This window comes from Geotrypetes seraphini, chromosome 14 (assembly GCF_902459505.1).
Source record: "Geotrypetes seraphini chromosome 14, aGeoSer1.1, whole genome shotgun sequence".
NCBI lineage: Eukaryota > Metazoa > Chordata > Amphibia > Gymnophiona > Dermophiidae > Geotrypetes > Geotrypetes seraphini.
Window position 1 is genome coordinate 44,712,626 of NC_047097.1, and position 13,957 is coordinate 44,726,582.

Consider the following 13,957-nt stretch of genomic DNA (forward strand, 5'->3'; position numbering starts at 1 on the left):
GCACAATACCTCACCAACTACCTAGAAGACCACAACATACTACACCCATCACAATCAGGATTCAGAAAAAACCACAGCACAGAGACACTACTTGTATCTCTAATGGATATAGCCCGCCAACACCTCAGCAAAGGGAACAGGATACTACTTATCCAACTAGATCTTTCAGCAGCTTTCGACCTAGTGGATCACAACATACTTCTCCAGATACTAGACGCCATAGGGATCTCAGGTTTGGTACTCAACTGGTTCCAAGGCTTCCTTAAAACTAGAACTTATAAAGTAAAGACAAAAGACCACATATCTGACCCTTGGTCAAACCCCTGTGGAGTACCGCAAGGATCTCCACTATCACCCATACTTTTCAACCTATACGTATCCTCATTGGGCACCACTCTAGACTCCCTAAATATAGTCTCATTCAGCTACGCAGACGACATAACAATCCTTCTCCCCTTCAATACCCAAGACCCCAATTCATCAGGACAACTGAATAAAACTCTGGAAACGGTAGAAACATGGATGACCAACCACAAACTGAAACTGAACACGGATAAAACCAAATTCCTGCTGCTAGAAAAAGACAAAGAACCTACCTTAACTGATCTGATGACAAATGCAATCACATACCCAATACAGCCAGCACTCAAAATCCTGGGAGTAACGATAGACAGGAGATGCACAATGCAGACTCATACTAACAAAACCATCCAAAAAGCCTTCTACACCATGCGCAACCTGCGAAAAATAAGAAAATTCTTTGACAAAATACAATACAGGATCTTAGTCCAATCACTTGTACTAGGACTTGTAGACTACTGCAACAGCCTTTATCTACCCTGCCCCGCTAACATGACCAAACAATTACAGACAGTACAGAACACAGCACTCAGACTTATCTACTCGCTAGGAAAATACGATCACATCACTAATGCCTATCTCGACTCACACTGGCTTCCGATACAAGCAAGAACTCAATTCAAACTACATTGTCTATTATTCAAAGCAATAAACGGAACAGCACCTCTCTACCTAAACAGCCGCCTAATCCGAAACCTCTCAACTAGAGTAAGGAGAACCCAGACCCCATTCACCTACCCCTCACTCAAAGGCACAAAACGCAAAAAGCTATATGACAACCTACTTGCTACACAAGCCGCGAAAATTGACCCCATCATATCCAAGCTGCTGACCACAACTACGGACTACAAAGCGTTTCGAAAAGATATAAAAACTATACTATTCAAAAAACACATCCCAATATTATAATATACCCTCATCGTCTCACCCTTCATAACCTCCTGCAACTCACAACCTACTGCAATTTCGTCCCCATAGGCAACTTCCAATCTAGTCGCAACGGGCGATAAGCCAATTCATATCTAGAAACACTGTCACCCCAAATACCGAAAAAATCAGATATAACAACCTATTTTTTGGTAACATAAGATTATACTTTGTAATATTATGTAATGTAACATAAGGTTATACGTTGTAATATAACATAAGGTTATGCTTTGTAATATTATGTAATGTAACATAAGGTTATACGTTGTAATATAACATAAGGTTATGCTTTGTAATATTATGTAATGTAAGTTATGCAATGTACTGGAATAATAAGGTAAAATAACATACGTAAAGTCTTGTAAAGTTATATAAGATAAATTATGTAAACTTAATGCAAGTTATGCAAACACGGTAAGGATAATGTAAAGTAACGCAAAGTAACCCACGTAAAGTTATGTAAAGTTATGTACGAAAAGTTATGTAAAGTTAGGTATGCAAAGTTTGTAAAGTTATACAAATAATTGTATTGTCATCGCCTGGAAATGACCAGCCATCTTCTAATGTAATCCGCTTAGAACCGCAAGGCACAAGCGGAATAGAAATCACTAATGTAATGTAATGTAATATCTGTTTTTATCTCTGAGCTACAGCAGTTTTTGTGAAAGTGTGTTTTCATGATCGACTATTTTTCATAATGTGCAACCTTAATGAGCAGCGCTACAGAGTGAAGTTCTGTTTTAAATTGGATAAGTCCGCTACAGAAACTGATGAAATGTTGAAAGTGGCTTATGGGGAACATGTCATGAGTCGTGGAAGGTGTTTTGAATGCGTCCAAATTCACAAATTTTGCACAAAAAACACGATGACAGTTCTTTCCTAGCCACCTTACTCCCCTGACTTGGCACCTGCTGACTTCTTTTTGTTTCCTAAACTTAAATGCACGCTGAAAGGAAAGCGATTTGACACCATTGAAGAAATAAAGCAAAATTCAACACAGCAACTTTTGACGATTCCTGAAGATGCATTTAAGGACTGTTTCCAGAAGTGGAAACAACGTCGGGAAAAGAGAAAGGGAGTACTTTGAAGGGGACCCAATGGAATAAGTTGAAAGAGTGTTTAATACATTTTTATAAAATCAGTCCTGGAACTTTTTGAACAGACCTCGTACATTTTAATGATTTTGTGGGGAGGAGAGCTGTGTATACAAACATCTCAAATAGTAGGTTCTCTTAATACTCATTCTAAGTCCTTATGAATTATGTTTCAGTGTTAAAACTATGTCCCGCATCAATATTTCTAACTTAATACTGGAGCAAGAATATGTACACTGACTATGCATGAAATAGAAGCCTATTGTATGCAAATGTAACTTGTGTATACTCATTAAGCATATTCTGAAAATCATATTCAGTCCTGCAAGACTCGGCAAGATTCAATCACCTGTTAGGTGAGGTTCCAGGACTGAACTGACTTTGCCTAATCTTTTCCTTGTTTGTTTCTTTGAAGGCTCAATATGAAAATCCACCGCATATTTACGCTTTGGCAGACAATATGTATAGGAACATGGTGATTGACAGAGAAAACCAGTGTGTTATTATCAGGTAAGCAGTGGCTGCATCTGCCATGTTTCATTGTCAAAGAATGTGTACGAGCCAGTTTCTCCTAAATGCCACATGCTACTGTAACCTTGTGTTAGGTAGGATGTAAGGAAGTAATTATAGTATTTAAAGGGGAGTTATTGCAAATAAATCACAGGAAATGTTTTCAGGTATAGCACTTGGAATACTTGACTCACACTCTAATCCCCAGATCCATTCTGTTGCAACTCTTTTCTCCTTCAGAACCTTTTCAGAGCCAGTATTTGCGCTAGGGGTCTGGTTTGCTGCTCAGTTTCCCATAGATGCTAAATAGTGAGAAAGCCTGAGTGAATTGGACCCTAAAGGGGGGGGGGGGGTTCACCCCGTGTGCCATCTTGGTGGGGATGCTGGAAGCAGTCCTCCTCTCCCCCACATATGCTCCTCCACCCCCCACACACACTTCTGCACACACGTGCCCCTTCTCTTCCCATGTACCTCTTTAGCTGCTCGTGCCAGGGTCGGCTCTTCTGCTGACTTCACTTCCTGGACCCGCACCTAGGAAGTGACGTCAGAGGAAGAGCCAACGCTGGCACAAGCAGCAGTTTAGGGTTGCTACTTACGCCGGGAATGTTAAAGAGGTACGGAAGAAGAGAAGGGGCGCACGGGTGGCAGGAGGGGAAGGAAAGGAGCGGATGAGAGTGGGGGGGCGAAGAAGAGGAAAGGAGGGCACCACCTCCCCGGACGCCTCTCACCTTCGCTACGCTTCTGCCCTAAGGGGATAATTCTGTCAGGTGGTATAAGTGTTCATGCCTAAATTCTACTATAAAGGATATTAGGCACTTATTTTTCCTTTATAGGACAGATGCCCTCTGGATGCATATACAGTAGATGCACCATTATAGTATTGTCCCTTAAATGTACTGAGCATTCATCTATTAACATAGTAGATGATGGTCCATCCAGTCTGCATAACAATATAAACTCATAGCAAAAGGTATGATGTGATACTACATATGAAAACATCATCTTGATATACCATTTTCAAGGCACAAATCGTAGAAGTCTACCTGGTACTGACCTTGTTCTCCAGCTACTGAAGCTGTCATTAAAGCATCACTCCAGCCCATGTGAATCTCTCCAGCAATCAGGGCACAGACCATAGAAGTCCACCCAGCACTGGCCTTGCTTCCCAAATACTGGAGTTGCTCTCTAAGCATCGCTAAGTTTGTTTGGTTTCATTCTTTCCATACAGAATTCCTTTGTATTTATCCCATGCATTTTTAAATTCCATTACCATTTGCATCTCCGCCACCTCCCATGGGAAGGCATTCTAGATATTTACCACACTCTCCATGAAAAAGTATTTCCTGACCCCCTGCAACCTAAATCTGGTTCTAACAACTTCCTGTTTCTGGAAAAGGTTTGTTTGCATATTAATATTTTTGAAATATTTGAATGTCTGTATCATATCGCCCTTTTCTCTCCTTTCCTCCAGGGTACACATCTTCAGGTCATCAAGTTTCTCCTCATACGTCTTGTGGCACAAATCCTATAACATTTTTATCACTTTTTTCTGAGCCACTTCAACTCTTTTACATCCTTAGTAAGATAGGGCCTCCAAAATTGAACACAATATTCCAAGCTGTTTGTAGATGCTTATTTTTGCTCTGCTTCTTTCAAATTTGCTCTGGGTCCTCTCTTATATTTCATTTTTTGATAATATTGAAGGTTTTTAGGTTGTATTTTTTTTTGTTGTTGTTGTTTTCAGTGTGTGGAGCTATTGCTTCAAAATGATGTGTATCTGTCAGTTGTATGATTCATGTTTATTTATTTATTTATTTGACTTGATTTCTATCCCATCCTCCCAGTAGCTCAGAACGGGTTACAAACTAACATTCACAGTGGATTACATTGGACAGAAAAATGACAATACTGCAACTTACGCACAAGTTTGGAAGAACAGTGATTTGAGGACAGCTTGGAGGGGGTTATTTAAGGGACAACATTGGGTTGAAGGGTTGGAAATGTAGTATCTTAAGTCCAAGCTTTGGAAGAGCAGTGACTTACGGTCTGCTTGGTGAAACCGCTGAGACTCCAGGCGGTATATAAATTTTTTAAATAAATAAATAAATAAGTGGGGCCTCACCAATGACTTGTGTAGGGGCATCAAAACCTAATTTCATCTGCTGATTTTTTACCCTTCTCTATGCAGCTCAGTTTCAACATTACTCAAGGATATACTATCCCACCCTTTGAATAGACGTTTAGGCAGCTTGCAATCTAATATAGGAAACAAGAGAGGAAAGAAGATTAGGATGAGGACTGCAAAAGATAGGGGAAGAAGGGGAGAACTGCAATAAGAAAATAGGTTTTCCACAATGCAGGTTTGGACTGCATAGCAACCCTTACGTGTTTCCCTTCCCCTATCAGTTGACATCGGTGAACAAATATGTTTTAAAGTTTATCTTGAAGAGTTAAAGGGAAGAGTGGACTCTATGGTGATTCGGTGAAACGTTCCAGAGTTCAGGACCCTGGCGGAAAAGATGGAAAATAGGGTGAACTTGTTAGGGTTACTATATGGCTCCAGAAAAAAGAGGACGGGTTGAGATATCCAGGTTTTACTTCCATGGAATGGAATGAGGGAGTAATGAGTATGTTGTTTTGAAGTGAATACAGTGTTCCGGCTGGACCGTAGGGCATTGTAAACCAGGAGAAAAAAGAGGATCACCTGTTGTGCAAATTTTAAATTCTAAGGGGTCCTTTTATCAAGCCGCACTAGCGGGGTTAGCACGTCACTCATTTCATCACATGCTAACCCCCACGGCCGGCAAAAAAACTAACGCCTGCTCATTGCAGGCATTAGCGTCTAGTGCGGCAGGCGGTTTAATGCGCGGTATTATGCGCGTTAAACCCCCTACCACAGCTTGATAAAAGGACCCCTAAGAGAAGGGCTTTGAATTTAATATGATGAGAAATAGGTAACCAATGGACTTCTTTTAGGAGGGGTATGACATGGACATATTTCCTGTGTCTAGTGAGTAATTTAATAGCCATACTGTGAACTATTTGAAGGTGCTTTAGGCTTTTTGATCTGATTCCTTGATAGAGAGCATTGCAATAATCAAGCTGGGTAATGACCAAGAAATAAATAAGGATGTTCAGAGCTGAATGATATAAAAATGATCACACAGAATCCAAAGCTTGTAGTTTCAATAGTGACTCCCAGGATATTGACACTACTGACCAAAGGAGCAGGTGTAGAGCAAAGGAGTATGGGCATTATGAGAGTCTATTGATGTGGTCAGTGAAAAGTACAGCTTGTGATTTATTGGGGTTAATGGATAGTTTGTTGTTGCTTAGCCAAGAAGTGACTTGTGTTAAGTTCTGATTTATATTGTGGATTTATATTGTGTATGTTGTTGTCAGCATAGTCAAATGCTGTGAAATCTAAGGACCAGAGGAGAGTGAGCAATGGAGCCAGAAAAATGTTGAAGAGGGTGGGAGAGAGAATTGACCCCTGTGGGTCTCCGGAGTCTAGGGAAAATAGTAGGACGATAGACTCATCATTGTTAACTGTACAGACACAGTCCGAGAGATATGAAGAGAACCAAACTAGTACCCTTAATCCTGTCTGATGAAGCTGATGTAAAAGAAGAGAATGGCCTACTAGGGTAAAAGTTTCAGAGAGGTCAACAGAAAGGAGGAGAACAAATTTGGCTTGATCTAGATGATAACAAATGTACGTAGTAATGCTTAAAAGGGTTGGTTCGGTGCTATGATGTGGACAAAAGCCATGCCAGTCTGATTTGAGTGAAGAGTATGGGTTTTATCAAGGAAGTCTAGAAGTTTGGTATGGACAATAAATTCCAGAATCTTTGATGTAAATAGGAAGTTAGTAATGGGTTGATAGTTACCACAGTCATGACTGAATTGTTGGGAACTTTTAGCTTAGGTCTTATAATGGCAGACTTCCAAGCTATAGGTACATGACCTTCTAAAAGGCTGGAAGTGAAAGGAATGAGAGTTTCTAGACAAAAATTTAATGAACCTCTTAATGAAGCTAAAAGAGATGGGGTCTCGAGGGATGGTAGTAAGTTTCATAGCCTTAATGATTTGTGAAAGTTGGCTGCTAGAAGGGAAATTAAAATTTAAAAAGTACTGCGTTACAAATTCATATTAGTGACTGAATATAAACAGCTGGGTGCTAAACTGGTTGGTAGATTCTGATGAAGAGTAAGGAGTTTTTGTTCAAAGTGGACAGAGAAGGGCAGAGAGGATATGACCTGCAATGTCTTTGCAGATATTGGGGGGGTAAGAGATTTAGTATGTCTCCTTTCATTTTTTTATACCCCAAGTGCATCACTCTGCACCTCTTTGCATTAAATTTTAACTGCCAGACTTTTGACCGTTCTTCTAATTTTAGGAGAGCTCTTCTCATGGTTTCTACTCCTTCTGGGGTATCCACTCTACAGGAGATCTTCATCCGTAAAAATTCAAACTTTTTCTTCTAACCCTTCAACAATGTCTCTCATAAATACTGTATATGAGATAGAATTAGCTCCATTACCGTCCCCTGAGGTGCTCCACTACTTGCCTTCATTTCCTCCAATCAAAGGCTTTGGTGAAATCCAAGTGGATTACATCTAGTGCATGTCCTTTATCCAGTTCTTTGGGCACCCAGTCAAAGAAATCAATCAGATTCATTTGGCAGGATTTTCCTTTAGTAAATCTATGTTGCCTCGGATCCTGCAATCTGTTGGTTTCTAGAAACTTAACTATCTTTTCTTTTAGTGGCTAATCCATTATTTTTCCTACCATTGACATGAGGCTTACCAGCCTGGAGTTTCCCACTTCTTCCCTGTCCTGCTTATGTGAAGAGGAACATATCCATTCATCTCCAATCCATGGAACCTCTCCCATCTCTAAAGATCTATTAAATAAATCCGTAAGAGCTTCCACCAGGATTTCTCTGAGCTCCCTCAGTATTCTGGGACATATACCATCTGGCCCCATAGCTTTGTCCATTTTCAAGATTTTCAAGTTGTTTATAAATGCTTTCTTCCATGAGCAGTGCAATATCCACTCCATTCTGAGATATGCATGTATAGCATGTATGTCACTACCCCTTTTTAAATGATATTTTTAAAAAAGTTGTATGATGTAAACCGCTTTGGAAATTAAAGCAGTATATCAAGCCATAATAAAACTTGAAACTATGTCCTTGGTAGTCAACCACAGTCCTTCTCCAGGATTTTCCTCTTTGAATACTGAAAAGAAGTATTTGTTTAGCACGTTTGCTTCATCCTCATCACTCTCCACATAGCTGTTCTCAGCATCTTTCAGTCTTACAATTCCATTCCTAGACTTTCTCCTTTCCCTGATATATCTGAAAAAGGTCTTGTCATCTCTCTTTTTCCTCTGCCCTTGCTTTTTTTCCTGTTTCCTTCTTGGCTTCTTTGAGTTTAATCTCATAATCTTTTCTGTGATCCTCTTGTTGCATTCTTCGGTATTTCATGAATACAGCCTCTTGTGGCCTTATTTTTTCAACCACTTGTTTGGAGAATCATATAGGCTTCCTGTTTCTCTTATTTTTGTTTACTTTCCTTGTATATAGAGATCTGTTGCCATATTTATAGCAGCTTTCAGCTTGGACCACTGCCCTTCCACTTCTCCTATGCCTACCCATGCCATCATCTCCCTCTTCAGGTGTTTCCCCCATTTTATCAAAATCAGCATGCCTGAAATTTTGTGTCTGTACTCTGTTTTGCATATACCGTATTTTCGCGGATATAACGCGCACCATTGTAAAACGCGCACAGGGGTATAGCGCGCAGAAATCACGATGATATGTACAAAAACTTTTCTATACCGCGCTCAGGCATATAACGCGCATGCTGCCCGACTCTCCTTTCGCCCGCCCTGACTTTCCGTGCGCTGTCCCGACTCTCCGTTCACCCCCCCTGACTTCCGTGCACTGCCCTGACTTTCCGTGCGCTGTCCCGACTCTCCGTTCACCCCCCCTGACTTTCCGTGCACTGTCCTCCCTTGAAGTCCTGTCCTCCCTTGAAGGTCTGTCCCCATCCTGAAAGCCTGATGCCCCCCCCGACGTCCGATACATCCCCCCCCGGCAGGACCACTCGCACCCTCACCCCGAAGGACCGCCGACTCCCCAACAATATCGGGCCAGGAGGGAGCCCAAACCCTCCTGGCCACGGCGACCCCCTAACCCCACCCCGCACCTAACCCCCTAACCCCACCCCACCCCGTCGGGTTTGGCCCATGTGCCTCAGGCCGCGCCCCCAGGTGGGACCTAAGGCTCCAGGGCCTATTCTGATTGGCCCACGCGCCTTAGGCCCCACCAGTAGGCGGAGCTTTAGGACGGATGGGCCAATCCGGCCTCATTCCTTCGTTGGCTGCCTGCCGGACAGGCGGGTTTGGCTCCCGTCTGTCCGGCCAACTTCCAAAGGTACGGGGAAGGGGGGTGGGGGGGTCGTGGGGGTCGGCCAGGGGGGTCGCGGGTCGGCTGGAGGGGAGGGGGGTTTGCGTCGAGGGCAGGAGGGCCTGGGATCCCTCCTGCCCGTAATGTAGTGCGGGGTGGGGTTAGGGGGTCGCCGTGGCCAGGAGGGTTTGGGCTCCCTTCTGGCCCAACTACACAAAGGTACGGGGAAGGCGGGTGGGGGTGTCGTGGGGGGTCGGCCAGGGGGGTCGCGGGTCGGCTGGGGGACGGGCGGAGGTTCTTGGGGGGGGCGGTCGTTGGGGGGGGGGGGGTTGCGTCGAGGGCAGGAGGGCCTGGGATCCCTCCTGCCCGTAATGTAGTGCGGGGTGGGGTTAGGGGGTCGCCGTGGCCAGGAGGGTTTGGGCTCCCTCCTGGCCCGATATTGTTGGGGAGTCGGCGGTCCTTCGGGGTGAGGGTGCGAGTGGTCCTGCCGGGGGGGGGATGTATCGGACGTCGGGGAGTCGGCCGGGCAAGAGGGCTTGGGCTCCCTCTTGCTCCGATCGTGGATGCGGGTGCGGGTGGGAGCGCGTGCGAGCGGTCGTTCGGGGTGGGGGTGCGAGCGGTCCTGCTGGGGGGGTGAATCGGGCGTCGGGCGGGGTGGGAACTATGTTTAAAAACTTTTCTATACCGCGCTCAGGCATATAACGCGCGAGGGGTATGCGCGGTACGTAAAATCACGTATAACGCGCGCGTTATATCCGCGAAAATACGGTATATATCAAACCATGTGATGATCACCACTGCCTAGATGGGCATCCTCCAAGACATTGGACACATTTCTTCCATTTGTAGGCACCAGATCCAGTATCATTCCTTCCATCATGAATTCTGTCACTAATGAGACGTTCCAATCCACATCAAGCAATTGAAATCTCCAGCTACAGCACCTCCCTTTTCATCCCAAGCTTATGGATATTTTCAGCTTCTTCATTTGTGTTGGAGGTCTGCATAGATACAGGTTCCATATTATTTTTCCAGGACAATCCATATCATTTCTTTCCTCCCCCTCCCCACCGCTTCTTCCTTGCATTTATACTATTTTTCACCTTCATTGCCACTCCTCCGCCAATTTGGTCTTTTCTATCCATCCTGAAAAGATTATAGCCTAGTATGGTTATGGGAATCATTGAACCATGTTTCTGTAATAGCAACAATATCCAAGTCTTCCTCAAATATCAGGGTTTGCAAACCATAAATCTTTTTACTTAGACTATGAGCATTTGTGCTTATTGCTCTCTCTGTTACTAAATGAGTTGCTTAGATGGTTTCCTATATTAACATTACCTTCCCCACTGCTGTCATTTTTTTTGCTGGGGCTGACTTTCTGAATTTCCTTGCTTCCTTTTGTCATCCCTAGCTTCCAGTTTTAATGTCATGCTGTCTGAATTTCTCCCCAAGGGTCCTTTCTGCTGTCTCAGAAAGATGTAGTCCAGGGGTGCCCAAATGGTCGGTCACGATTGACCAGTAAATAGCAAAGGCAACGTGAGTCAATCGCGTTGCCTTTGCAATCTTGTTCTTCCTGCCTCCCTGAGTCAGGTCAGGTGCATACAAGTGCCGGACCCGCAAGCCTTCACCTCCGACGTCAATTCTGACATTGAAGAGGAAGTTCTGGGCCAGCCAGTCACTCCCTGGCTGGCATGGAACTTCCTCTCCGACGTCAGAATTGACGTCGGAGGTGAAGGCTTGTGGGTCCAGCACTTGTACGCGCCAGGCCTGGCTTGGGAAGCAGGGAGAAATTGGCATGGTGGCATGGGGGGAGGGCAGGGAGAGAGAAAGAATCGAGGAAGTGGAGAAATCAGTGCGATGGTTTGGGGGCCAGGGGGAGAGAGAAAGAAAGACAGGCAGGCAGGGGGAGAGAAAGAGAAAGAAAGACAGAAATAAAGAGGGGGCAGGGGGAGAGAGAAAGAAAGAGAGACAGAAAGAAAAGGGGGGGACAGAAAGAAAGAAATATTGGATTTACAGTCAGAAGAAGGACGTGCAACCAGAGACTCATGAAATCACCAGACAAAAAGATAGGAAAAATGATTTTATTTTCAATTTAGTTATCAAAATGTGTCCGTTTTGAGAATTTATATCTGCTGTCTATATTTTGCACTAAGGCTCCCTTTTACTAAACCATGATAGTGGTTTTTAGCACAGGAAGCCTATGAGCTTCGGGAGCTATGAAGGGCATTCAGCGCAGCTCCCTGCACTAAAAACCGCTATCGAGGTTTAGTAAAAGGGGAGGGGGTATATTTGTGTATTTTTGTATAGTTGTTACTGAGATGACATTGCATATTTTAAAGTCATCTGCCTTGACCTCTGAAAAAAACCCTAATACAAATAATTAACATTTTTCTGCATACAGTGTGCTTTCTGTTTTTTAAAATTTTATTGTTGGTAGATTATTTTGACTTGGTCATTTTAAAAGTAACTTGCAAGCCAAAAAAGTGTGGGCACCCCTGTCCATCTGTTATTTTTCCATGTACTACCCCATCCTTCTTCTTTACACCAGGTTTCAAGCCACTTAGTGAACTCCTTTGCTTTTTCATAGCTTTTCTGCTCCCTTTCCACATATAGGAATAACTTCAGAAAAAAACTATAGTCCGAACCAAAGACTTGAGTCCCTCCCTAAGCTTCTGGAATGCTCTCTGTGCTTCAAATTTGCTAGTTTCCTCTGGTGTCAAATTTGTCCTCAGGTGGATTACAGTATAGTATTAGAATCCTTACTCTCTTCTATGACCATATTCATTATTTGTTTGGTAATTCTGGTAGCATTTCTGGTAGCATTCTGGAAGGCATTTCACTAGGTTGGGACCCTTGAACTGTGTTCCTAAGTCAGTCTCCTAGCAGTGAGAATTTTCTGCTTTGAGCCGATTTGTCTGCGTTTTAAGGATGTCCTTTTTCTGGCTGCATGGTACTTTTCTGAGCATCATAATACTCCAATGAAGAAAACAATTTTAGGGGCAACGGTTGGGAGGGTATTACTAGTAGATAATATTTTTAATGTGTGACCCATACTGATATGTAAATAAATTGTAGTATATCAAATGCTTAGAAATAAATAAATTAGTAATTATGCAGAAACACGTGAAACCAAATGATGTTCTCCCCATGTGTTCTTAGCTTACAGTATTCATTAAAATGTGACACAGAAAGTTGAAATACTTTGGTTTCTGATCCAGAAAATCCTTCATGCTTGGGTTTTCTAAGTAAAAGAATGCCCAAGTATAACATTGAACCACAATGTTAATATATCTCACTACCAAATACAGAAGACCTACAAGAAGAAACTATTAAATACAGTTTATAATCTTTGTGGTATTTCTTTGAGGTGGTGCCCTGGTTGCCTGGCAGGACTCCAGAGGATTAGATCATGGCTCTGGCTTTGAAATGTGACTCTTTAGAAGGCTTTTACATGTTAGATTAATTCAGGCTTTCACTCCATTTCCCTCTAAGCAGAGAATATATTGATTACTCCTTAAAATAATTTATTAATTCAATATACGTATGAATAAGAACATAAGAACATAAGCAGTGCCTCTGTCGGGTCAGACCACAGGTCCATCCTGCCCAGCAACCGCTCCCGCGGTGGCCCAAAAACAGGTCAAGACCTGTCTGAATCATCAGAAGGGGCTCCCCTGCCACCTTGGTTTCCCATTTAAGTCCTGCCTTCCTATCGAAGTCCTAGCCCTCCGGTCTACACATGCACGACCAGGTTGGTTTACTCATTTCCTGGTTAACTTCCTACACCCGTGTTACATCCCAGCACCTCCCTCAGTATCCCACGATCCCTCTATCCCTCAGGAATCCATCCAATCCCTGCTTGAATCCCTGTACCGTACTCTGCCTGATCACTTCCTCCAGTAGCGCATTCCAAGTGTCCACGACTCTTTGGGTGAAAAAAAACTTCCTTGCATTTGTTTTGAACCTGTCTCCCTTCAGTTTCTCAGAATGCCCCCTCGTATTTGCTGTCCCCTTCAGTCTGAAGAATCTGTCCTATCCACCCTCTCTATGTCCCTCATGATCTTGAAGGTCTCTATCATATCTCCCCTGAGTCTCCTTTTCTCCAGAGAGAAGAGCCCCAGCCTATCCAGCCTCTCGGCGTATGAGCAGTGTTCCAGCCCTTTTACCATTTTCGTTGCTCTCCTTTGGACTCTCTCAAGTACCGCCATGTCCTTCTTGAGGTGCGGCGACCAATACTGAACGCAGTATTCCAGATGTGGACGCACCATCGCTCGATACAATGGCATGATGACTTCCCGTGTTCTGGTTGCTATGCCCCTCTTTATGATGCCCAGCATCGAGGCTGCTGCGCACTGTGCAGATGGCTTCAGTGATGCATCCACCAGCACACCCAAGTCTCTCTCGAGTCTGCTGTCTCCCAACAATACCCCCCCTAATTTGTAGCTGAACAACGGGTTCTTTTTCCCTATATGCATGACCTTGCATTTGTCCACGTTGAAGCGCATTTGCCATTTGTTTGCCCAGTCTTCCAGCTTGTCCAGGTCCCTTTGTAGGTCCTCACACTCCTCCCTGGTCCTAACTCTGCTGCACAGTTTCGTATCGTCTGCGAATTTTATAACCTCACACTTTGCCTCCTTTTCCAGGTCAT

At 43.6% G+C, this 13,957-nt stretch overlaps 1 protein-coding gene across 1 annotated transcript in view; it reads left to right on the top strand.

The window, feature by feature from the left end:
- Nucleotides 1–13,957, top strand: part of MYO1E (myosin IE) — a 395,564-nt gene that overhangs the window by 172,064 nt on the left and 209,543 nt on the right. Inside the window, 1 exon segment of the mRNA XM_033920720.1 lies at nt 2,797–2,891. Within this exon segment, the coding sequence (XP_033776611.1) occupies nt 2,797–2,891 (95 nt within the window).